The 26,908-nt window shown below is 44.3% G+C and overlaps 1 protein-coding gene across 1 annotated transcript in view; it reads left to right on the plus strand.

The window, feature by feature from the left end:
• The window catches only part of LOC112237440 (protein MEMO1-like), a 37,353-nt gene extending 13,698 nt beyond the window's left edge, over window positions 1–23,655 (plus strand). The window contains exons 5-9 of the mRNA XM_042305796.1: window positions 1,101–1,212; window positions 2,829–2,971; window positions 7,492–7,568; window positions 22,280–22,384; window positions 23,359–23,655. Coding sequence (XP_042161730.1) covers window positions 1,101–1,212; window positions 2,829–2,971; window positions 7,492–7,568; window positions 22,280–22,384; window positions 23,359–23,490 — 569 coding nt within the window. The 3' untranslated portion in view covers window positions 23,491–23,655. The remainder of the gene's footprint in view (window positions 1–1,100; window positions 1,213–2,828; window positions 2,972–7,491; window positions 7,569–22,279; window positions 22,385–23,358) is intronic.
• The last annotated feature ends 3,253 nt before the right edge of the window (window positions 23,656–26,908 follow it).

The raw sequence follows: 26,908 nt of genomic DNA on the forward strand, positions 1-26,908 counted from the left end.
TCACCTCCCTCTAGTCTATGTTGACCTCCTGTATATTGAATCCTCACCTCCCTCTAGTCTATGTTGACCTCCTGTATATTGAATCCTCACCTCCCTCTAGTCTATGCTGACCTCCTGTATATTGAATCCTCACCTCCCTCTAGTCTTTGCTGACCTCCTGTATATTGAATCCTCACCTCCCTCTAGTCTATGCTGACCTCCTGTATATTGAATCCTCACCTCCCTCTAGTCTACGTTGATGTCTGTATATTGAATCCTCACCTCCCTCTAGTCTATGTTGACCTCCTGTATATTGAATCCTCACCTCCCTCTAGTCTATGTTGACCTCCTGTATATTGAATCCTCACCTCCCTCTAGTCTACGTTGATGTCTGTATATTGAATCCTCACCTCCCTCTAGTCTATGTTGACCTCCTGTATATTGAATCCTCACCTCCCTCTAGTCTACGTTGATGTCTGTATATTGAATCCTCACCTCCCTCTAGTCTATGTTGACCTCCTGTATATTGAATCCTCACCTCCCTCTAGTCTATGCTGACCTCCTGTATATTGAATCCTCACCTCCCTCTAGTCTATGTTGACCTCCTGTATATTGAATCCTCACCTCCCTCTAGTCTACGTTGATGTCTGTATATTGAATCCTCACCTCCCTCTAGTCTATGTTGACCTCCTGTATATTGAATCCTCACCTCCCTCTAGTCCCTGACCTAGTCTATGCTATGTTGACCTCCTGTATATTGAATCCTCACCTCCCTCTAGTCTATGCTGACCTCCTGTATATTGAATCCTCACCTCCCTCTAGTCTATGTTGACCTCCTGTATATTGAATCCTCACCTCCCTCTAGTCTATGCTGACCTCCTGTATATTGAATCCTCACCTCCCTCTAGTCTATGTTGATGTCTGTATATTGAATCCTCACCTCCCTCTAGTCTATGTTGATGTCTGTATATTGAATCCTCACCTCCCTCTAGTCTATGTTGACCTCCTGTATATTGAATCCTCACCTCCCTCTAGTCTATGTTGACCTCCTGTATATTGAATCCTCACCTCCCTCTAGTCTATGTTGACCTCCTGTATATTGAATCCTCACCTCCCTCTAGTCTATGCTGACCTCTGGAAGACTGGGATGTTTGAGAGGATGAGTCTTCAGACAGACGAGGATGAGCACAGCATTGAAATGCACCTGCCTTACACTGCTAAAGCCATGGAGAGGTAAGACAGAGTACAGTCTGTCAGGACATGTTGTCTGCTTCATTCATCACAAGCCATCCATCAGTGGAGAGTACAGTGATTAAGAGACTAGAGAGCCACGATACAGACCTGACCTGTCTGCCAGGTTGTGGGAGCCAGCAGGGCCTCATGACTAATGGAGGAGAGTTGTGGGTCTAATGACTGGTTTGCCTTGACATTTTGTGTAGTTCTGTCATCCCCAAGCCCCATTATGTTTTGCTTCATTACCATGGTTTATGATTGGTTGTTTTACTAATGATTGGTTGTTTACTAATGATTGGTTGTTTACTGTGTCAAACCCCACTAAGACTAGCTGTCGCTAATGGAGAGTCATTGTAAATCAAGAATCTAATCTAATTAAAGCCTGCATGCTCAATTAATGAACCCACTCAATAAGCGCGCACACCTTTCAATCAGGTTGGATTAATAGCCACACCTTTTAATCAGGTTGGATGAATACCCACACCTTTTAATCAGGTTGGATTAATACCCACACCTTTTAATCAGGTTGGGTTAATACCCACACCTTTTAATCAGGTTGGATTAATACCCACACCTTTTAATCAGGTTGGATTAATACCCACACCTTTTAATCAGGTTGGATTAATACCCACACCTGTTTGCAGATGTTCAGTAAAATGCTAACAATTCCAAAAAAAAAAAAAAAAAAAAACTACTGTCTTATACACAGGTAAGGGGGTAAAGAATATGTACTACAGTGAATGAGTGATGGTACAGAGCAGCATAGGCAAGATACAGTAGATGATATCTTCGGATATAGAATCAACGTATGCATATGAGCAGACATTGTGGTAGTGATATATTACATAATTTCATCAATTCCCATGATTAAAGTGGCTGGAGTAGAGGATTGCCACTCAATGTTAGTGGTGGCTGTTTAACAGTCTGATGGCCTTGAGATAGAAGCACAGTCTCGGTCCCAGCTAATCAGGTTGGATTAATACCCACACCTTTTAATCAGGTTGGATGAATACCCACACCTTTTAATCGGTTTGGTTTAATAGCCACACCTTTAATCGGGTTGGATTAATACCCACACCTTTTAATCGGGTTGGATTAATACCCACACCTTTTAATCGGGTTGGATTAATAGCCACACCTTTTAATCGGGTTGGATTAATACCCACACCTTTTAATCAGGTTGGATTAATAGCCACACCTTTCAATCCGGTTGGATTAATACCCACACCTTTTAATCAGGTTGGGTTAATACCCACACTTTTTAATCAGGTTGGGTTAATACCCACACCTTTTAATCAGGTTGGGTTAATACCCACACCTTCCTTTTAATCAGGTTGGATTAATACCCACACCTTCCTTTTAATCAGGTTGGGTTAATACCCACACTTTCCTTTTAATCAGGTTGGGTTAATACCCACACCTTCCTTTTAATCAGGTTGGGTTAATACCCACACCTTCCTTTTAATCAGGTTGGGTTAATACCCACACCTTCCTTTTAATCAGGTTGGGTTAATACGTGTCTCTGTAACAGCTTCTACCATCTCAGTCAGGTAACTGTCCCCAGTGCACCACACCCATACAGACTTGTAATGTGTTGTCTCCATTTCCTACTGCAGTCATAAAGATGAGCTCAGCATTGTCCCGGTGCTGGTTGGATCCCTCAGTGAGTCTAAAGAACAGCATTATGGGAAACTGCTCAGCAGGTATCTGGCTGATTCCTCCAACTTGTTCATCATCTCCTCGGACTTCTGCCACTGGGGTACGTACTGAACAGGACTGGTAGAGATCAATATATTATACCCTGTTCACACTACTGAGTTGAGCTAGTCTGGTTATACATCCATTCGCTGTAGTTGCTGGAAAGAATAGCCAGGTCGGTGAAAAGGGTTCTATAAGGAAACAGAGTTCTGTCTCCTTGGGGTTCTATAAGGAAACAGTGGTTCTGTCTCCTTGGGGTTGTATAAGGAAACAGTGGTTCTGTCTCCTTGGGGTTCTATAAGGAAACAGTGGTTCTGTCTCCTTGGGGTTGTATAAGGAAACAGTGGTTCTGTCTCCTTGGGGTTCTATAAGGAAACAGTGGTTCTGTCTTGTGGAAAAACCTTTCCTTCATCCTTAACTGTCACTCACCCCAAAAAATATCAAATTATGTTTTTGAATACTTGTATTTAGCCTCTGTATAGGCTATAAATAATTGTTATTTGTATGACTTAAAATGTGATAGTGCATCGTAAACATCACAACCAGCCGAGTTGCTCAATTTAGGGCAAACTAATTTTGTGTTGTAATTTGGGTTAATAATCCCCATGAGTTCCTTCCTGTCAAGGCAGCAGCTACTCTACACCTGCAGGTGCTTCTACACCTGCATTGCTTGCTGGGGTTTATTATGGATCCCGATTAGTTCCTGTCAAGGCAGCAGCTAATCTTCCTGGGGTTTATTATGGATCCCCATTAGTTCCTGCCAAGGCAGCAGCTACTCTTCCTGGGGTTTATTATGGATCCCCATTAGTTCCTGCCGAGGCAGCAGCTACTCTTCCTGGTGTTTATTATGGATCCCCCTTAGTTCCTATCAAGGCAGCAGCTACTCTTCCTGGGGTTTATTATGGATCCCCATTAGTTCCTGCCAAGGCAGCAGCTACTCTTCCTAGGTTAAATAATACATTATTTACCATTCATTTCTATTGGGCACAAAATAATCTGAAACACAACCAAATCAACCAGCCAAAGCATCCAACGGGTTTGTCGAGTCACAATACTTTTGGTCCCTTAAAAATGTGGTTGTCACGTTCTGACCATCATTCGTATGTGTTTTCCTTGTTTTAGTGTTGGTCAGGACGTGAGCTGGGTGGGCATTCTATGTTGTGTGTCTGGTTTGTCTATTTCTATGTTTGGCCTGATATGGTTCTCAATCAGAGGCAGGTGTTAGTCATTGTCTCTGATTGGGAACCATATTTAGGTAGCCTGTTTTGTGTTGGGTTTTGTGGGTGATTGTTCCTATCTCTGTGTTTGCACCAGATAGGACTGTTTAGGTTTGCACTTTTCTGGTTTTGTTTAGTCTGTTCATGTATAGTCGTCTTTATTAAAAACATGAATAACCACCACGCTGCATTTTGGTCCGCCTCTCTTTCACCAGAAGAAAACCCTTACAGTGGTGGGGGGGGTATACAGTGTCTTGCGAAAGTATTCGGCCCCCTTGAACTTTGCGACCTTTTGCCACATTTCAGGCTTCAAACATAAAGATATGAAACTGTATTTTTTTGTGAAGAATCAACAAGTGGGACACAATCATGAAGTGGAACGACATTTATTGGATATTTCAAACTTTTTTAACAAATCAAAAACTGAAAAATTGGGCTTGCAAAATTATTCAGCCCCCTTAAGTTAATACTTTGTAGCGCCACCTTTTGCTGCGATTACAGCTGTAAGTCGCTTGGGGTATGTCTCTATCAGTTTTGCACATCGAGAGACTGAAATCTTTTCCCATTCCTCCTTGCAAAACAGCTCGAGCTCAGTGAGGTTGGATGGAGAGCATTTGTGAACAGCAGTTTTCAGTTCTTTCCACAGATTCTCGATTGGATTCAGGTCTGGACTTTGACTTGGCCATTCTAACACCTGGATATGTTTATTTTTGAACCATTCCATTGTAGATTTTGCTTTATGTTTTGGATCATTGTCTTGTTGGAAGACAAATCTCCGTCCCAGTCTCAGGTCTTTTGCAGACTCCATCAGGTTTTCTTCCAGAATGGTCCTGCATTTGGCTCCATCCATCTTCCCATCAATTTTAACCATCTTCCCTGTCCCTGCTGAAGAAAAGCAGGCCCAAACCATGATGCTGCCACCACCATGTTTGACAGTGGGGATGGTGTGTTCAGGGTGATGAGCTGTGTTGCTTTTACGCCAAACATAACGTTTTGCATTGTTGCCAAAAAGTTCAATTTTGGTTTCATCTGACCAGAGCACCTTCTTCCACATGTTTGGTGTGTCTCCCAGGTGGCTTGTGGCAAACTTTTAACGACACTTTTTATGGATATCTTTAAGAAATGGCTTTCTTCTTGCCACTCTTCCATAAAGGCCAGATTTGTGCAATATACGACTGATTGTTGTCCTATGGACAGAGTCTCCCACCTCAGCTGTAGATCTCTGCAGTTCATCCAGAGTGATCATGGGCCTCTTGGCTGCATCTCTGATCAGTCTTCTCCTTGTATGAGCTGAAAGTTTAGAGGGACGGCCAGGTCTTGGTAGATTTGCAGTGGTCTGATACTCCTTCCATTTCAATATTATCGCTTGCACAGTGCTCCTTGGGATGTTTAAAGCTTGGGAAATCTTTTTGTATCCAAATCCGGCTTTAAACTTCTTCACAACAGTATCTCGGACCTGCCTGGTGTGTTCCTTGTTCTTCATGATGCTCTCTGCGCTTTTAACGGACCTCTGAGACTATCACAGTGCAGGTGCATTTATACGGAGACTTGATTACACACAGGTGGATTGTATTTATCATCATTAGTCATTTAGTTCAACATTGGATCATTCAGAGATCCTCACTGAACTTCTAGAGAGAGTTTGCTGCACTGAAAGTAAAGGGGCTGAATAATTTTGCACGCCCAATTTTTCAGTTTTTGATCTGATAAAAAAGTTTGAAATATCCAATGAATGTCGTTCCACTTCATGATTGTGTCCCACTTGTTGTTGAGTCTTCACAAAAAAATACAGTTTTATATCTTTATGTTTGAAGCCTGAAATGTGGCAAAAGGTCGCAAAGTTCAAGGGGGCCGAATACTTTCGCAAGGCACTGTATGTACCCATGTACAATAAATGCTGTATTTTGTAAATGTTTCACCTGATATGGATGAAAATACCCGTTAAAGCTGACAGTCTGCATTGTAACCTCATGGTCATTGTATCATTTCCAATCTAAAGTGCTGGAGTACAAGGACAAAACAACAATATATATACTTTAGTTTTGGAGCTCACTGAATATGAACATTAATACGTTTACAGTTTTAAAGGCTTAGCACAAGTAAAATGACATGTACTGAATAATATTGGGAACGATATTGGATGATAACAGACAGACAGTAGATACTAATATGGATGTGACAGATAGAGCAATCCCATAACAATATTTCTCCATTGTCCATAGTAGCTACCGTTGACTAAATATCATTCCTTTAATGGGCAACTCAACCACCTGCATATTTTTCAAGGCTTCCTAAAATTATAAAATAACATTAGTAATTTCATCATTCTAAAATACTATTTTTAGAGGTCAACGTTTGTCAACCTTGTAATTTCCCATTTTATACACAATTAGTGATGAAAATGTGTGATTTAAGGGTTAATGTCTACCTCCTTCCCACAGGCCAATGGTTAATGTTTACCTCCTTCCCACAGGCCAACGGTTAATGTTTACCTCCTTCCCACAGGCCAACGGTTAATGTCTACCTCCTTCCCACAGGCCAACGGTTAATGTTTACCTCCTTCCCACAGGCCAACAGTTAATGTTTACCTCCTTCCCACAGGCCAACGGTTAATGTTTACCTCCTTCCCACAGGCCAACGGTTAATGTTTACCTCCTTCCCACAGGCCAACAGTTAATATGTTTACCTCCTTCCCACAGGCCAACGGTTAATGTTTACCTCCTTCCCACAGGCCAACAGTTAATATGTTTACCTCCTTCCCACAGGCCAACGGTTAGGTCTACCTCCTTCCCACAGGCCAACAGTTAATATGTTTACCTCCTTCCCACAGGCCAACAGTTAATATGTTTACCTCCTTCCCACAGGCCAACGGTTAATGTTTACCTCCTTCCCACAGGCCAACAGTTAATATGTTTACCTCCTTCCCCAGGCCAACAGTTAATATGTTTACCTCCTTCCCACAGGCCAACAGTTAATATGTTTACCTCCTTCCCACAGGCCAACGGTTAATATGTTTACCTCCTTCCCACAGGCCAACGGTTAATGTTTACCTCCTTCCACAGGCCAACAGTTAATATGTTTACCTCCTTCCCACAGGCCAACAGTTAATATGTTTACCTCCTTCCCACAGGCCAACAGTTAATATGTCTAACTCCTTCCCACAGGCCAACAGTTATTATGTTTACCTCCTTCCCACAGGCCAATGGTTAATGTTTACCTCCTTCCCACAGGCCAACAGTTAATATGTTTACCTCCTTCCCACAGGCCAACAGTTAATATGTTTACCTCCTTCCCACAGGCCAATGGTTAATGTCTACCTCCTTCCCACAGGCCAACAGTTAATATGTCTACCTCCTTCCCACAGGCCAACGGTTCCGTTACACGTACTATGACGAGGCTCTAGGAGAGATCCACAGATCCATTGAACACCTTGATAAAATGGTAAACACAGTCTGATATTCAGGTATTTCTAGTAACATGAAAGATGTCTGTACACACCATCATATCTGTGTTTATATATTCAGGACTCTGACATTGCTTGTTCTAATATTTCTATATTTCTTAATTCCGTTCTCTTTATTTTTGGGGATTTGCTTATTTTGTTAAGTATTACAGCACTGTTGAAGCTATGAACGTAAACATTTCGCTACACCTGCAATAACATATGTAAAATACACTACTTGACCAAAAGTATGTGGACACCTGCTTATCAAACATCTCATTCCAAAACCATGGGTATTAATATGGAGTTGATCCCCCCCCGTTTGCTGCTATAACAGCCATCCCTCTTCTGGGAAGGAGTTCCATTAGATGTTGGAACGTTGCTGCAGGAATTTGCTTCCGTTCAGCCACAAGAGTATTAAGGAGGTCGGGCACTGATGTTGTTGATTAGGCCTGGCTCACAGTCTGTGTTCCAATTCCTCCCAAAGATGTTCGATGGGGTTGAGGTCAGGGCTCTGTGCAGGCCAGTCAAGTTCTTCCACACCGATCTCGACAAACAGTTTTTGTATGGACCTCTCTTTGTGCACCTGGGCATCATCATGCTGACCCTTTCCACAAACTGTTGCCACAAAGTTGGAAGCACAGAATCGTCTGGAATGTCATTGTATGCTGTAGCATTAAGATTTCCCTTCACTGGAACTATGGGGCCCGAACCATGAAAACATCCCCTGGCCATTAACCCTCCACCACCAAACTTTATAGTTGACACTATGCTTTCGGGCAGGTGGTGTTCGCCTGGTATCCAAACCCAGATTAGTCCGTTGGATTTGATTTGATTTGATTTGGACTGCCAGATGGTGAAGCGTGATTCATCACTCCAGAGAAGATGTTTCCACTCCTCCAGAGTCCAATGGTGGTCGAGCTTTATACCGCTTCAGCTTCAGCCGACGCTTGGCATTGCGCATGGTGATCTTAGGCTTGTGTGCGGCTGCTCGGCCATGGAAACCCATTTCATGAAGCTCCAGACTTACAGTTATTGTGCTGGCGTTACTTACAGATGCAGTTTGTAACTCTGTAGTGAGTGTTGTAACTGAGGACAGACGGTTTTTATGCGCTTCAGCACTTGGCAGTCCTGTTCTGTGAGCTTCTGTGGCCTACCACTTTGCGGCTGAGCCGTTGTTGCTCCAAGATGTTTCCACTTCATATTTCAGATACTTCAAAGTAGCCACCCTTTGCCTTGATGACAGCTTCGTACACGCTTGGCATTCTCTCAACAGCTTCATGAGGAATGCTTTTCCAAACGTCTTGAAGGAGTTCCCACATATGCTGAGCACTTGTTGGCTGCTTTTCCTTCCCTCTGCGGTCCAACTCATCCCAAACCATCTCAATTGGGTTGAGGTCGGGTTATTGTGGAGGCCAGGTCATCTGATGCAGCACACCATCACTCTCCTTCTTGGTCATATAGCCCTTACACAGCCTGGAGGTGTGTTGGATCATTGTCCTGTTGAAAAACAAATGATAGTCCCACTAAGAGCAAACCAGATGGGATGGTGTATCGCTGCAGAATGCTGTGGTAGCCATGCTGGTTAAGTGTGCCTTGAATTCTAAATAAATCACTGACAGTGTCACCAGCAAAGCACCATCAGGCCTCCTCCTCCATGCTTCATGGTGGGAATCACACATGCGGGGATCATCCGTTCACCTACTCTGCATCTCACAAAGACTCATCAGACCAAAGGACAGATTTCCACCGGTCTAATGTACATTGCTCCTGTTTCTTGGCCCAAACAAGTCTCTTCTTATTGGTGTCCTTTAGTTGTGGTTTCTTTACAACAATTTTACCACGAAGGCCTCATTCACGCAGTCTCCTTTGAACAGTTGATGTTGAGATGTGTCTGTTACTTGAACTCTGTGAAGCATTTATTTGGGCTGCAATTTCTGAGGCTGGTAACTCTAATGAACTTATCCTCTGCAGCAGAGGTAACTCTGGGTCTTCCTTTCCTGTGGCGGTCCTCATGAGATCCAGTTTCATCAAAGCCCTTGATGGTTTTTGTGACTGCACTTGAAGAAACGAAAGTTCTTGAAGTTTTCCGTATTGACTGACCACCCCTACCTTGTCACAACACAACTGATTGGCTCAAATGCATTAAGATGGAAAGAAAGGCACACCTGTTAATTGAAATGCATTCCAGGTGACTACCTCATGAAGCTGGTTGAGAGAATGCCAAGAGTATGCAAAGCTGTCATCAAGTTAAAGAAAGGGTGGCAAATTTGAAGAATCTCAAAACATTTTATTTTTTTGACACTTTTTTGGTTACTACATGATTCCATATGTGTTATTTCATAGTTTTGATTTCTTCACTATTTTTCTACAATGTAGACAATAGTAAAAATCAAGAAAAACCCTTTAATGAATAGGTGTAGGTGAATAACCCCTCTCTCTTGTCTCTCCAGGGTTATATAGTTAGCTGTGTCAGACTGGGTTCTAAACCCCTCTCTCTTGTCTCTCCAGGGTTAGGGTTATGTAGTTAACTGTATCAGACTGGGTTCTAAACCCCTCTCTCTTGTCTCTCCAGGGTTAGGGTTATATAGTTAACCATATCAGACTGGGTTCTAAACCCCTCTCTCTGGTCTCTCCAGGGTTAGGGTTATATAGTTAACTGCATCAGAGTGGGTTCCAACCCCCTCTCTCTTGTCTCTCCAGGGTTAGGGTTATATAGTTAACTGCATCAGAGTGGGTTCTAAACCCCTCTCTCTTGTCTCTCCAGGGTTACATAGTTAACCATATCAGACTGGGTTCTAAACCCCTCTCTCTTGTCTCTCCAGGGTTAGGGTATATAGTTAACTGTTTCAGAGTGGGTTCTAAACCCCTCTCTCTTGTCTCTCCAGGGTTAGGGTTATATAGTTAACTGTATCAGACTGGGTTCTAAACCCCTCTCTCTTGTCTCTCCAGGGTTAGGGTAAAATAGTTAACCATATCAGACTGGGTTCTAATCCCCTCTCTCTTGTCTCTCCAGGGTTAGGGTTATATAGTTAACCATATCAGACTGGGTCCTAAACCCCTCTCTCTTGTCTCTCCAGGGTTAGGGTTATATAGTTTACCATATCAGACTGGGTTCTAAACCCCTGTCTCTTGTCTCTCCAGGGTTATATAGTTAACCATATCAGACTGGGTTCTAAACCCCTCTCCCTTGTCTCTCCGGGGTTAGGGTTATATAGTTAACTGTATCAGACTGGGTTCTAAACCCCTCTCTCTTGTCTCTCCAGGGTTAGGGTTATATAGTTAACTATATCAGACTGGGTTCTAAACCCCTCTCTCTTGTCTCTCTGGGTTAGGGTTATATAGTTAACTGTATCAGAGTGCATCAGAGTGGGTTCTAAACCCTCTCTCTTGTCTCTCCAGGGTTAGGGTTATATAGTTAACTGCATCAGAGTGGGTTCTAAACCCCTCTCTTTGTCTCTCCAGGGTTAGGGTTATATAGTTAACTGTATCAGAGTGGGTTGTAAACCCCTCTCTCTTGTCTCTCCAGGGTTATATAGTTAACTGCATCAGAGTGGGTTCTAAACCCCTCTCCTTTGTCTCTCCAGGGTTAGGGGTTGTCTCTCCGGGTTAGGGTTATATAGTTAACTGTATCAGAGTGGGTTCTAAACCCCTCTCTCTTGTCTCTCAGGGTTATATAGTTAACTTAAATAGTTAACTGTGTCAGACTGGGTTCTAAACCCCGCTCTCTTGTCTCTCCAGGGTTAGGGTTATATAGTTAACTGCATCAGAGTGGGTTCTAAACCCCTCTCTCTTGTCTCTCCAGGGTTAGGGTTATATAGTTTACCATATCAGACTGGGTTCTAAACCCCTCTCTCTTGTCTCTCCAGGGTTAGGGTTATGTAGTTAACTGTATCAGACTGGGTTCTAAACCCCTCTCTCTTGTCTCTCCAGGGTTAGGGTTATATAGTTAACCATATCAGACTGGGTTCTAAACCCCTCTCTCTGGTCTCTCCAGGGTTAGGGTTATATAGTTAACTGTATCAGAGTGGGTTCTAAACCCCTCTCCCTTGTCTCTCCAGGGTTAGGGTTATATAGTTAACTGTATCAGAGTGGGGTCTAAACCCCTCTCCCTTGTCTCCAGGTTTAGGGTTATATAGTTAACTGTATCAGAGTGGGTTCTAAACCCCTCTCTCTTGTCTCTCCAGGGTTAGGGTTATATAGTTAACTGCATCAGAGTGGGTTCTAAACCCCTCTCTCTTGTCTCTCCAGGGTTAGGGTTATATAGTTAACCATATCAGACTGGGTTCTAAACCCCTTCTCTTGTCTCTCCAGGGTTAGGGTTATATAGTTAACTATATCAGACTGGGTTCTAAACCCCTCTCTCTTGTCTCTCTGGGTTAGGGTTATATAGTTACCTGCATCAGAGTGGGTTCTAACCCCTCTCTCTTGTCTCTCCAGGGTTAGGGTTATATAGTTAACTGCATCAGAGTGGGTTCTAAACCCCTCTCTCTTGTCTCTCCAGGGTTACATAGTTAACCATATCAGACTGGGTTCTAAACCCCTCTCTTGTCTCTCCAGGGTAGGGTATATAGTTAACTGTTTCAGAGTGGGTTCTAAACCCCTCTCTTTGTCTCTCCAGGGTTAGGGTTATATAGTTAACTGTATCAGACTGGGTTCTAAACCCCTCTCTCTTGTCTCTCCAGGGTTAGGGTAAAATAGTTAACCATATCAGACTGGGTTCTAAACCCCTCTCTCTTGTCTCTCCAGGGTTAGGGTTATATAGTTTACCATATCAGACTGGGTTCCTAAACCCCTCTCTCTTGTCTCTCCAGGGTTAGGGTTATATAGTTTACCATATCAGACTGGGTTCTAAACCCCCTCTGTCTCTTGTCTCTCCAGGGTTATATAGTTAACCATATCAGACTGGGTTCTAAACCCCTCTCCCTTGTCTCTCCAGGGTTAGGGTTATATAGTTAACTGTATCAGATTGGGTTCTAAACCCCTTCTCTTGTCTCTCCAGGGTTAGGGTTATGTAGTTAACTGTATCAGACTGGGTTCTAAACCCCTCTCTCTTGTCTCTCCAGGGTTAGGGTTATATAGTTTACCTATCAGACTGGGTTCTAAACCCCTCTCTCTTGTCTCTCCAGGGTTAGGGTTATGTAGTTAACTGTATCAGACTGGGTTCTAAACCCCCCCTCTCTTGTCTCTCCAGGGTTAGGGTTATATAGTTAACCATATCAGACTGGGTTCTAAACCCCTCTCTCTGGTCTCTCCAGGGTTAGGGTTATATAGTTAACTGTATCAGAGTGGGGTCTAAACCCCTCTCCCTTGTCTCCAGGTTTAGGGTTATATAGTTAACTGTATCAGAGTGGGTTCTAAACCCCTCTCTCTTGTCTCTCTGGGGTTAGGGTTATATAGTTAACTGCATCACAGTGGGTTCCAACCCCCTCTCTCTTGTCTCTCCAGGGTTAGGGTTATATAGTTAACTGCATCAGAGTGGGTTCTAAACCCCTCTCTCTTGTCTCTCCATGGTTATATAGTTAACCATATCAGACTGGGTTCTAAACTCCTTTCTCTTGTCTCTCCAGGGTTAGGGTATATAGTTAACTGTTTCAGAGTGGGTTCTAAACCCCTCTCCTTTGTCTCTCCAGGGTTAGGGTTATATAGTTAACTGTATCAGAGTGGGTTGTAAACCCCTCTCTCTTGTCTCTCCAGGGTTATATAGTTAACTGCATCAGAGTGGGTTCTAAACCCCTCTCCCTTGTCTCTCCGGGGTTAGGGTTATATAGTTAACTGTATCAGAGTGGGTTCTAAACCCCTCTCTCTTGTCTCTGCAGGGTTATATAGTTAACTTATATAGTTAACTGTGTCAGACTGGGTTCTAAACCCCGCTCTCTTGTCTCTCCAGGGTTAGGGTTATATAGTTAACTGCATCAGAGTGGGTTCTAAACCCCTCTCTCTTGTCTCTCCAGGGTTAGGGTTATATAGTTAACCATATCAGACTGGGTTCTAAACCCCTCTCTCTTGTCTCTCCAGGGTTAGGGTTATATAGTTAACCATATCAGACTGGGTTCTAGACCCCTCTCTCTTGTCTCTCCAGGGTTAGGGTTATATAGTTAACCATATCAGACTGGGTTCTAAACCCCTCTCTCTGGTCTCTCCAGGGTTAGGGTTATATAGTTAACTGTGTCAGATTGGGTTCTAAACCCCTCTCTCTGCTCTCTCCAGGGTTAGGGTAATATAGTTTACCATATCAGACTGGGTTCTAAACCCCTCTCTCTTGTCTCTCCAGGGTTATATAGTTCACCATATCAGACTGGGTTCTAAACCCCTCTCCCTTGTCTCTCCGGGGTTAGGGTTATATAGTTAACTGTATCAGAGTGGGTTCTAAACCCCTCTCTCTTGTCTCTGCAGGGTTAGGGTTATATAGTTAACTTATATAGTTAACTGTGTCAGACTGGGTTCTAAACCCCGCTCTCTTGTCTCTCCAGGGTTAGGGTTATATAGTTAACTGCATCAGAGTGGGTTCTAAACCCCTCTCTCTTGTCTCTCCAGGGTTAGGGTTATATAGTTTACCATATCAGACTGGGTTCTAAACCCCTCTCTCTTGTCTCTCCAGGGTTAGGGTTATGTAGTTAACTGTATCAGACTGGGTTCTAAACCCCTCTCTCTTGTCTCTCCAGGGTTAGGGTTATATAGTTAACCATATCAGACTGGGTTCTAAACCCCTCTCTCTTGTCTCTCCAGGGTTAGGGTTATATAGTTAACTATATCAGACTGGGTTCTAAACCCCTCTCTCTTGTCTCTCTGGGGTTAGGGTTATATAGTTACCTGCATCAGAGTGGGTTCTAACCCCCTCTCTCTTGTCTCTCCAGGGTTAGGGTTATATAGTTAACTGCATCAGAGTGGGTTCTAAACCCCTCTCTCTTGTCTCTCCAGGGTTATATAGTTAACCATATCAGACTGGTTTCTAAACCCCTCTCTCTTGTCTCTCCAGGGTTAGGGTATATAGTTAACTGTTTCAGAGTGGGTTCTAAACCCCTCTCCTTTGTCTCTCCAGGGTTAGGGTTATATAGTTAACTGTATCAGAGTGGGTTGTAAACCCCTCTCTCTTGTCTCTCCAGGGTTATATAGTTAACTGCATCAGAGTGGGTTCTAAACCCCTCTCCCTTGTCTCTCCGGGGTTAGGGTTATATAGTTAACTGTATCAGAGTGGGTTCTAAACCCCTCTCTCTTGTCTCTGCAGGGTTATATAGTTAACTTAAATAGTTAACTGTGTCAGACTGGGTTCTAAACCCCGCTCTCTTGTCTCTCCAGGGTTAGGGTTATATAGTTAACTGCATCAGAGTGGGTTCTAAACCCCTCTCTCTTGTCTCTCCAGGGTTAGGGTTATATAGTTAACCATATCAGACTGGGTTCTAAACCCCTCTCTCTTGTCTCTCCAGGGTTAGGGTTATATAGTTAACCATATCAGACTGGGTTCTAAACCCCTCTCTCTGGTCTCTCCAGGGTTAGGGTTATATAGTTAACTGTGTCAGATTGGGTTCTAAACCCCTCTCTCTGCTCTCTCCAGGGTTAGGGTAATATAGTTTACCATATCAGACTGGGTTCTAAACCCCTCTCTCTTGTCTCTCCAGGGTTATATAGTTCACCATATCAGACTGGGTTCTAAACCCCCCCTCCTTGTCTCTCCAGGGTTAGGGTTATATAGTTAACTGTATCAGACTGGGTTCTAAACCCCTCTCTCTTGTCTCTCCAGGGTTAGGGTTATATAGTTAACTGTATCAGACTGGGTTCTAAACCCCGCTCTCTTGTCTCTCCAGGGTTATATAGTTCACCATATCAGACTGGGTTCTAAACCCCTCTCCCTTGTCTCTCCGGGGTTAGGGTTATATAGTTAACTGTATCAGAGTGGGTTCTAAACCCCTCTCTCTTGTCTCTGCAGGGTTATATAGTTAACTTATATAGTTAACTGTGTCAGACTGGGTTCTAAACCCCTCTCTTTGTCTCTCCAGGGTTAGGGTTATATAGTTAACTGTATCAGAGTGGGTTCTAAACCCCTCTCTCTTGTCTCTCCAGGGTTAGGGTTATTATATAGTTAACCATATCTCTCTTGTCTCTCCAGGGTTAGGGTTATATAGTTAACAGACTGGGTTCTAAACCCCTCTCTCTTGTCTCTCCAGGGTTAGGGTTATATAGTTAACCATATCAGACTGGGTTCTAGACCCCTCTCTCTTGTCTCTCCAGGGTTAGGGTTATATAGTTAACCATATCAGACTGGGTTCTAAACCCCTCTCTCTGGTCTCTCCAGGGTTAGGGTTATATAGTTAACCATATCAGACTGGGTCCTAAACCCCTCTCTCTTGTCTCTCCAGGGTTAGGGTTATATAGTTAACCATATCAGACTGGGTTCTAAACCCCTCCCTTGTCTCTCCAGGGTTAGGGTTATATAGTTAACTGTATCAGAGTGGGTTCTAAACCCCTCTCTCTTGTCTCTCCAGGGTTACATAGTTAACCATATCAGACTGGGTTCTAAACCCCTCTCTCTTGTCTCTCCAGGGTTAGGGTTATATAGTTAACTGTTTCAGAGTGGGTTCTAAACCCCTCTCTCTTGTCTCTCCAGGGTTAGGGTTATATAGTTAACTGTATCAGACTGGGTTCTAAACCCCTCTCTCTTGTCTCTCCAGGGTTAGGGTAAAATAGTTAACCATATCAGACTGGGTTCTAAACCCCTCTCTCTTGTCTCTCCAGGGTTAGGGTTATATAGTTTACCATATCAGACTGGGTTCTAAACCCCTCTCTCTTGTCTCTCCAGGGTTAGGGTTATATAGTTAACCATATCAGACTGGGTTCTAAACCCCTGTCTCTTGTCTCTCCAGGGTTATATAGTTAACCATATCAGACTGGGTTCTAAACCCCTCTCCCTTGTCTCTCCAGGGTTAGGGTTATATAGTTAACTGTATCAGATTGGGTTCTAAACCCCTCTCTCTTGTCTCTCCAGGGTTAGGGTTATATAGTTAACTGTATCAGACTGGGTTCTAAACCCCTCTCTCTTGTCTCTCCAGGGTTAGGGTTATATAGTTTACCATATCAGACTGGGTTCTAAACCCCTCTCTCTTGTCTCTCCAGGGTTAGGGTTATGTAGTTAACTGTATCAGACTGGGTTCTAAACCCCTCTCTCTTGTCTCTCCAGGGTTAGGGTTATATAGTTAACCATATCAGACTGGGTTCTAAACCCCTCTCTCTGGTCTCTCCAGGGTTAGGGTTATATAGTTAACTGTATCAGAGTGGGGTCTAAACCCCTCTCCCTTGTCTCCAGGTTTAGGGTTATATAGTTAACTGTATCAGAGTGGGTTTCTAAACCCCTCTCTCTTGTCTCTCTGGGGTTAGGGTTATATAGTTAACTGCATCAGAGTGGGTTCCAACCCCTCTCTCTTGTCTCTCCAGGGTTAGGGTTATATAGTTAACTGCATCAGAGTGGGTTCTAAACCCCTCTCTCTTGTCTCTCCAGGGTTATATAGTTAACCATATCAGACTGGTTTCTAAACCCCTCTCTCTTGTCTCTCCAGGGTTAGGGTATATAGTTAACTGTTTCAGAGTGGGTTCTAAACCCCTCTCCTTTGTCTCTCCAGGGTTAGGGTTATATAGTTAACTGTATCAGAGTGGGTTGTAAACCCCTCTCTCTTGTCTCTCCAGGGTTATATAGTTAACTGCATCAGAGTGGGTTCTAAACCCCTCTCCCTTGTCTCTCCGGGGTTAGGGTTATATAGTTAACTGTATCAGAGTGGGTTCTAAACCCCTCTCTCTTGTCTCTGCAGGGTTATATAGTTAACTTAAATAGTTAACTGTGTCAGACTGGGTTCTAAACCCCGCTCTCTTGTCTCTCCAGGGTTAGGGTTATATAGTTAACTGCATCAGAGTGGGTTCTAAACCCCTCTCTCTTGTCTCTCCAGGGTTAGGGTTATATAGTTAACCATATCAGACTGGGTTCTAAACCCCTCTCTCTTGTCTCTCAGGGTTAGGGTTATATAGTTAACCATATCAGACTGGGTTCTAACCCCTCTCTCTTGTCTCTCCAGGGTTAGGGTTATATAGTTAACCATATCAGACTGGGTTCTTCTAAACCCCTCTCTCTGGTCTCTCCAGGGTTAGGGTTATATAGTTAACTGTGTCAGATTGGGTTCTAAACCCCTCTCTCTGCTCTCTCCAGGGTTAGGGTAATATAGTTTACCATATCAGACTGGGTTCTAAACCCCTCTCTCTTGTCTCTCCAGGGTTATATAGTTCACCATATCAGACTGGGTTCTAAACCCCTCTCCCTTGTCTCTCCGGGGTTAGGGTTATATAGTTAACTGTATCAGAGTGGGTTCTAAACCCCTCTCTCTTGTCTCTGCAGGGTTATATAGTTAACTTATATAGTTAACTGTGTCAGACTGGGTTCTAAACCCCGCTCTCTTGTCTCTCCAGGGTTAGGGTTATATAGTTAACTGCATCAGAGTGGGTTCTAAACCCCTCTCTCTTGTCTCTCCAGGGTTAGGGTTATATAGTTTACCATATCAGACTGGGTTCTAAACCCCTCTCTCTTGTCTCTCCAGGGTTAGGGTTATGTAGTTAACTGTATCAGACTGGGTTCTAAACCCCTCTCTCTTGTCTCTCCAGGGTTAGGGTTATATAGTTAACCATATCAGACTGGGTTCTAAACCCCTCTCTCTGGTCTCTCCAGGGTTAGGGTTATATAGTTAACTATATCAGACTGGGTTCTAAACCCCTCTCTCTTGTCTCTCCAGGGTTAGGGTTATATAGTTACCTGCATCAGAGTGGGTTCTAAACCCCCCTCTCTTGTCTCTCCAGGGTTAGGGTTATATAGTTAACTGCATCAGAGTGGGTTCTAAACCCCTCTCTCTTGTCTCTCCAGGGTTATATAGTTAACCATATCAGACTGGGTTCTAAACCCCTCTCTCTTGTCTCTCCAGGGTTAGGGTATATAGTTAACTGTTTCAGAGTGGGTTCTAAACCCCTCTCCTTTGTCTCTCCAGGGTTAGGGTTATATAGTTAACTGTATCAGAGTGGGTTCTAAACCCCTCTCTCTTGTCTCTCCAGGGTTATATAGTTAACTGCATCAGAGTGGGTTCTAAACCCCTCTCCCTTGTCTCTCCGGGGTTAGGGTTATATAGTTAACTGTATCAGAGTGGGTTCTAAACCCCTCTCTCTTGTCTCTGCAGGGTTATATAGTTAACTTAAATAGTTAACTGTGTCAGACTGGGTTCTAAACCCCGCTCTCTTGTCTCTCCAGGGTTAGGGTTATATAGTTAACTGCATCAGAGTGGGTTCTAAACCCCTCTCTCTTGTCTCTCCAGGGTTAGGGTTATATAGTTAACCATATCAGACTGGGTTCTAAACCCCTCTCTCTTGTCTCTCCAGGGTTAGGGTTATATAGTTAACCATATCAGACTGGGTTCTAAACCCCTCTCTCTGGTCTCTCCAGGGTTAGGGTTATATAGTTAACTGTGTCAGATTGGGTTCTAAACCCCTCTCTCTTGTCTCTCCAGGGTTAGGGTTATATAGTTAACTGTATCAGACTGGGTTCTAAACCCCTCTCTCTTGTCTCTCCAGGGTTAGGGTTATATAGTTAACCATATCAGACTGGGTTCTAAACTCCTTTCTCTTGTCTCTCCAGGGTTAGGGTTATATAGTTAACTATATCAGACTGGGTTCTAAACCCCTCTCTCTTGTCTCTCTGGGGTTAGGGTTATATAGTTACCTGCATCAGAGTGGGTTCTAACCCCCTCTCTCTTGTCTCTCCAGGGTTAGGGTTATATAGTTAACTGCATCAGAGTGGGTTCTAAACCCCTCTCTCTTGTCTCTCCAGGGTTAGGGTTATATAGTTAACCATATCAGACTGGTTTCTAAACCCCTCTCTCTTGTCTCTCCAGGGTTAGGGTATATAGTTAACTGTTTCAGAGTGGGTTCTAAACCCCTCTCCTTTGTCTCTCCAGGGTTAGGGTTATATAGTTAACTGTATCAGAGTGGGTTGTAAACCCCTCTCTCTTCCAGTCTCTCCAGGGTTATATAGTTAACTGCATCAGAGTGGGTTCTAAACCCCTCTCCCTTGTCTCTCCGGGGTTAGGTTATATAGTTAACTGTATCAGAGTGGGTTCTAAACCCCTCTCTCTTGTCTCTCCAGGGTTATACAGTTAACTGTGTCAGACTGGGTTCTAAACCCCTCTCTCTTGTCTCTCCAGGGTTAGGGTTATATAGTTAACTGTATCAGAGTGGGTTCTAAACCCCTCTATCTTGTCTCTCCAGGGTTAGGGTTATATAGTTAACTGTATCAGAGTGGGTTCTAAACCCCTCTCTCTTGTCTCTCCAGGGTTAGGGTTATATAGTTAACCATATCAGACTGGGTTCTAAACCCCTCTCTCTGGTCTCTCCAGGGTTAGGGTTATATAGTTAACTGTGTCAGATTGGGTTCTAAACCCCTCTCTCTGCTCTCTCCAGGGTTAGGGTAATATAGTTTACCATATCAGACTGGGTTCTAAACCCCTCTCTCTTGTCTCTCCAGGGTTATATAGTTCACCATATCAGACTGGGTTCTAAACCCCTCTCCCTTGTCTCTCCGGGGTTAGGGTTATATAGTTAACTGTATCAGAGTGGGTTCTAAACCCCTCTCTCTTGTCTCTGGGTTAGGGTTATATCAGTTAAACCCCGCTCTCTTGTCTTATATAGTTAACTGTGTCAGACTGGGTTCTAAACCCCGCTCTCTTGTCTCTCCAGGGTTATATAGTTCACCATATCAGACTGGGTTCTAAACCCCTCTCCCTTGTCTCTCCGGGGTTAGGGTTATATAGTTAACTGTATCAGAGTGGGTTCTAAACCCCTCTCTCTTGTCTCTGCAGGGTTATATAGTTAACTTATATAGTTAACTGTGTCAGACTGGGTTCTAAACCCCGCTCTCTTGTCTCTCCAGGGTTATATAGTTCACCATATCAGACTGGGTTCTAAACCCCTCTCTCTTGTCTCTCCAGGGTTAGGGTTATATAGTTAACCATATCAGACTGGAGTGGGTTCTAAACCCCTCTCTCTTGTCTCTCCAGGGTTAGGGTGATATAGTTAACCATATCAGACTGGGTTCTAGACCCCTCTCTCTTGTCTCTCCAGGGTTAGGGTTATATAGTTAACCATATCAGACTGGGTTCTAAACCCCTCTCTCTGGTCTCTCCAGGGTTAGGGTTATATAGTTAACCATATCAGACTGGGTCCTAAACCCCTCTCTCTTGTCTCTCCAGGGTTAGGGTTATATAGTTAACCATATCAGACTGGGTTCTAAACCCCTATCCCTTGTCTCTCCAGGGTTAGGGTTATATAGTTAACTGTATCAGAGTGGGTTCTAAACCCCTCTCTCTTGTCTCTCCAGGGTTATATAGTTAACTGTGTCAGACTGGGTTCTAAACCCCTCTCTCTTGTCTCTCCAGGGTTAGGGTTATATAGTTTACCTTATCAGACTGGGTTCTAAACCCCTCTCTCTTGTCTCTCCAGGGTTATATAGTTTACCATATCAGACTGGGTTCTAAACCCCTCTCTCTGGTCTCTCCAGGGTTAGGGTTATATAGTTAACTGTGTCAGACTGGGTTCTAAACCCCCCTCTCTTGTCTCTCCAGGGTTATATCGTTAACTGTGTCAGACTGGGTTCTAAACCCCTCTCTCTTGTCTCTCCAGGGTTATATCGTGAACTGTATCAGAGTGGGCTCTAAACCCCTCTCTCTTGTCTCTCCAGGGTTAGGGTTATATAGTTAACTGCATCAGAGTGGGTTCTAAACCCCTCTCTCTTGTCTCTCCAGGGTTAGGGTTATATAGTTAGCTGTATCAGACTGGGTTCTAAACCCCTCTCTCTTGTCTCTCCAGGGTTAGGGTTATATAGTTAACTGTGTCAGACTGGGTTCTAAACCCCTCTCTCTTGTCTCTCCAGGGTTAGGGTTATATAGTTTACCATATCAGACTGGGTTCTAAACCCCTCTCTCTGGTCTCTCCAGGGTTAGGGTTATATAGTTAACTGTGTCAGACTGGGTTCTAAACCCCTCTCTCTTGTCTCTCCAGGGTTAGGGTTATATAGTTAACCATATCAGACTGGGTTCTAAACCCCTCTCCCTTGTCTCTCCACGGTTAGGGTTATATAGTTAACTGTATCAGACTGGGTTCTAAACCCCTCTCTCTTGTCTCTCCAGGGTTAGGGTTATATAGTTAACTGTATCAGAGTGGGTTCTAAATCCCTCTCTCTTGTCTCTCCAGGGTTAGGGTTATATAGTTAACCATATCAGACTGGGTTCTAAACCCCTCTCTCTTGTCTCTCCAGGGTTAGGGTTATATAGTTAACCATATCAGACTGGGTTCTAAACCCCTCTCTCTGGTCTCTCCAGGGTTAGGGTTATATAGTTAACCATATCAGACTGGGTTCTAAACCCCTCTCCCTTGTCTCTCCAGGGTTAGGGTTATATAGTTAACTGTATCAGAGTGGGTTCTAAACCCCTCTCTCTTGTCTCTCCAGGGTTATACAGTTAACTGTGTCAGACTGGGTTCTAAACCCCTCTCTCTTGTCTCTCCAGGGTTAAGGTCATATAGTTAACTGCATCAGAGTGGGTTCTAAACCCCTCTATCTTGTCTCTCCAGGGTTAGGGTTATACAGTTAACTGTGTCAGACTGGGTTCTAAACCCCCCTCTCTTGTCTTTCCAGGGTATGGGCATTATAGAAACACTGGACCCCATGTCCTTCACCAACTACTTGAAGAAATACCACAACACCATCTGTGGACGTCATCCTATTGGAGTGCTGCTAAACGTGAGTCGTAACGGGTACAACAACAACCATGTTAGAATCTGACATCTACAGTACACCTTTGTTAGTTATACATCACATGACACAGCCCAGAAGATCTGTGTATCTGACTGTTCCTGTGTCATGTGATGTACACTACTGTTCAAACATTTGGGGTCACTTAAAAATGTACTTGTATTTGAAAGATTATTTTTTTGTCCGTTTAAAATAACATCAAATCGATCAAAAATACATTGTAGACATTGTTAATGTTGTAAATGAATATTGTAGCTGGAAATGGATGGAATATCTACATAGGGGTACAGAGGCCCATTATCAGCAACCATCACTCCTGTTTTCCAATGGCACGTTGTGTTAGCTAATCCAAGTTTATACTTTTAAAAGGCTAATTGAGTAATAGAAAACCCTTTTGCAATTATGTTAGCGCTGCTGAAAACTGTTCTGATTTAAAGAAGCAATAGCACTGGCCTTCAGACTAATTGAGTATCTGGAGCGTCAGCATTTGTGGTTTTGATTACAGGCTGAAAATGGCCAGAAACAAAGACCTTTCTTCTGAAATTCGTCAGTCTATTCTTGTTCTGAGAAATGAAGGCTATTCCATGTAAGAAATTGCCAAGAAACTGAAGATCTCGTACAACGCTGTGTACTACTCCCTTCACAGAACAGATCAAACTGGCCCTAACCAGAATAGAAAGAGGAGTGGGAGGCCCCGGTGCACAACTGAGCAAGAGGACAAGAACATTAGTGTCTCTGGACGCCTGTGTAGATATTCCATAAAAAATCTGCCATTTCCAGCTAGAATAGTCATTTACAACATTAACAATGTCTACACTGTATTTCTGATCAATTTAATGTTATTTTAATGGACAAAAAATTGCTTTTCTTTCAAAAACAAGGACAAAGTGACACTAAACTTTTGAACGGTAGTGTACATCTGTTTCTTGCTTTCTTCCTACTTGATTGATTTTGTTTTCCAGGCCGTGTCTGAGCTGAGGAAGAGTGGAACAGAGATGAACTTCTCCTTCCTGAACTATGCCCAGTCTTCCCAGTGCAGGAACTGGCAGGACAGCTCTGTTAGCTACGCAGCCGGGGCCCTCCTTGTACATTGATGTGGTTCACCTCGGACATTCCCAAATGGCACCCTCTTCCCTATAAAGTACTTTTTGACCAGTGCCGATAGTAGCCCTGTCCAAGCCAGAAAGGCTCCTCCTCTCCTCACCCCTCTCCTCACCCTCCTCCTCACTCTCCTCCTCTCCTCACCCTCCCCCTCTCCTCACCCTCCTCCTCTCCTCACCATCCTCCTCTCCTCACCATCCTCCTCACCCTCCCCCTCTCCTCACCCTCCTCCTCTCCTCTCCTCTCCCTCCTCCTCCTCTCCTCACCTCACCCTCCTCCTCTCCTCACCCTCCTCCTCTCCTCACCCTCCCTCCCCTCCTCCTCACCCTCCTCCTCTCCTCACCCTACTCCTCTCCTCACCCTCCTCCCCCTCCCTCCCCCTCTCCTCACCCTACTCCTCTACTCACCCTCCTCCTCCCCTTCACCCTCCTCCTCTCCTCAACCTCCTCCTCACCCTCCTCCTCTCCTCCTCCCCTCCTCACCCTCCTCTCCTCACCCTCCCCCTCCCTCACCCTCCTCACCCTCCTCTCCTCACCCTCCTCTCCTCACCATCCTCCTCGCACCCTCCTCCCCTCTCCTCACCCTCCTCCTCTCCTCCCCTCCCCACCCTCCTCCTCTCCTCACCCCCCCCTCCCCTCCTCCTCTCCTCACCCCCCTCCTCCTCACCCTACCCTCCTCTCCTCACCCTCCTCCTCCCCCCCTCCTCCCTCCTCCCCCCCCTCCTCACCTCCTCTCCTCTCCCTCCCCTTTCCTCACCCCCTCCTCCTCCCCCTTTCCCCCCCCCCTCCTCTCCTCACCCTACTCCTCGCCTCCCCCTCATCTGCTCACCCTCCTCTCCTCCGCTTGAAGTGTGGTTGCATTTTTTTTTTTGGAAGGGAAGGGGTATTTTTGGTTATTTTCATCTGGGATGGAGGACAGTAATGGGGTTGTTTTGGGGTTTGTTTAGGGACTCAACTTGTTCCTTATGACCCTGTTGTTTTCCTGAACAAAACTTTTAAAATGAATATTAAAACTTTCAAATAAGGTATAAGCATTAAGTAATCTTTACATGTGCACTCTGCAGACCTCATGTGATCTCACAAAAGCAATAATTAAAAACTGCAGGTCTAAATGGAATGCATATTTTACTGAAATGACAATGAAATTACTTTTGACTGACTGCTTTACAAGCTTGGATAATGTCCTGGTCGTAAAACCCTGGCCCAAATGGCACTACTTTGGACCCGAGCCTGTAGGGTGCCTTTTGGGCCTCTGAGAATAGCATCCTAGGTAGCTACTAGCTAACACCGTTATGTCTTAAAGCAACTGAGAATAGCATCCTAGGTAGCTACTAGCTAACACCGTTATGTCTTAAAGCAACTGAGAATAGCATCCTAGGTAGCTACTAGCTAACACTGTTGTTAATGTCTTTAAGCCACGGAGAATAGCATCCTAGGTAGCTACTAGCTAACACACCGTTAACGTCTTAAAGCCACTGAGAATAGCATCCTAGGTAGCTCCTACTAGCTAACACCTTTGTTAACTTCATGGAGCATACTGTTGTAGTTGCTAACAAAGGCTGCATCCTAAATTGCACCTTATTCCCTATATAGTGCACTACCCTATTAGCCTTGTTCAACAGTCCTGATGTTTAACATTGTTACGCACGCCTCTATGAAGAGGGAACGCAACACCCTGCTACAACTAAACTCTCCGTGAAGCGAAAAAGGTATGGACTGTAGGTGCAAGTAAGAATGACAACAGGCAGAATGTGGTACCGTTTACAAGGACTTTATTCCTTTACACGGTAATATGGGGAAAAGGGGCTGGACGGAACCAAAGCAAAGAAAGAATCTCAAAGCTCCCCCCCTCTCCTATCTTACCTGCCTACCCACTACTTACCTAATTTATCACCACCTGGTGCCCTAACCAAAATACAAGGGGTGGTCCGCCCAGGTCTTACCTAGTGTGCCTAGACAGCGATTATGCTACGGGTATATGTATGCCCGCGGGCCTCTTGCCTAAACACTCCCTAGGTGCCTTCCCCTTTCCCCCTGGGAACAAATGAAACAGAATATTAAACAATTTCAAACTAAGAAACAAAAGGATGTCAAATAAGCTCTATCTGAGCAACAAACTCACAGAACATACCACTTTCCAGCAAAATCAACCTCTATCACAATCAATCTCAGCAATCCCTACCTCCAGCGCAATCCCTACCTCCAGCAAAATCTCTACCTCCAAAAAAGATCTCCCTCCTGAACAGAACACTGGCTTTTATATAGTGTCAGAAGGAATGGGTAATTGGAGACAGCTGTGTCTTGACGAGGGGGCGGGGTCAGCTCTCCAATTAGCCCTGGAGTCGACCAATCAGCTGCTTGAGGGATTTCAGGAAGCCATTTCCTGAAATAAACACATGCAAATACACAATCTACAACACATAATCTGGGGAACGTAACAACATGACATTAGAGGTGCAGGATGTTTAACATTACATGACATTAGAGGTGCAGGATGTTTAACATTTTTTTCATTTATTTATTTATCCGTTATTTTACCAGGTAAGTTGACTGAGAACACATTCTCATTTGCAGCAACGACCTGGGGAATTGTTACAGGGGAGAGGAGGGGGATGAATGAGCCAATTGTAAACTGGGGATTAGTAGGTGACTGTGATGGTTTGAGGGCCAGATTGGGAATTTAGCCAGGACACCGGGGTTAACACCCCTACTCTTACGATAAGTGCCATGGGATCTTTAATGACCTCAGAGAGTCAGGACACCCGTTTAACGTCCCATCCGAAAGACAGCACCCTACACAGGGTAGTGTCCCCAATCACTGCCCTGGGGCATTGGGATATTTTTTAGACCAGAGGAAAGAGTGCCTCCTACTGGCCCTCCAACACCACTTCCAGCAGCATCTGGTCTACCAAATCAAATTTATTTATTTAGCCCTTCGTACATCAGCTGATATCTCAAAGTGCTGTACAGAAACCCAGCCTAAAACCCCAAACAGCAAGCAATGCAGGTGTAGAAGCACGGTGGCTAGGAAAAACTCCCTAGAAAGGCCAAAACCTAGGAAGAAACCTAGAGAGGAACCAGGCTATTTGGGGTGGCCAGTCCTCTTCTGGCTGTGCCGGGTGGAGATTATAACAGAACATGGCCAAGATGTTCAAATGTTCATAAATGACCAGCATGGTCGAATAATAATAAGGCAGAACAGTTGAAACTGGAGCAGCAGCACAGTCAGGTGGAAGTTGAAACTGGAGCAGCAGCATGGCCAGGTGGACTGGGGACAGCAAGGAGTCATCATGTCAGGTAGTCCTGGGGCATGGTCCTAGGGCTCAGGTCCTCCGAGAGAGAGAAAGAAAGAGAAGGAGAGAATTAGAGAACGCACACTTAGATTCACACAGGACACCGAATAGGACAGGAG

The sequence above is a fragment of the Oncorhynchus tshawytscha genome, linkage group LG25 (genome assembly GCF_018296145.1).
Source record: "Oncorhynchus tshawytscha isolate Ot180627B linkage group LG25, Otsh_v2.0, whole genome shotgun sequence".
In the NCBI taxonomy this organism is placed as follows: Eukaryota; Metazoa; Chordata; class Actinopteri; order Salmoniformes; family Salmonidae; genus Oncorhynchus; species Oncorhynchus tshawytscha.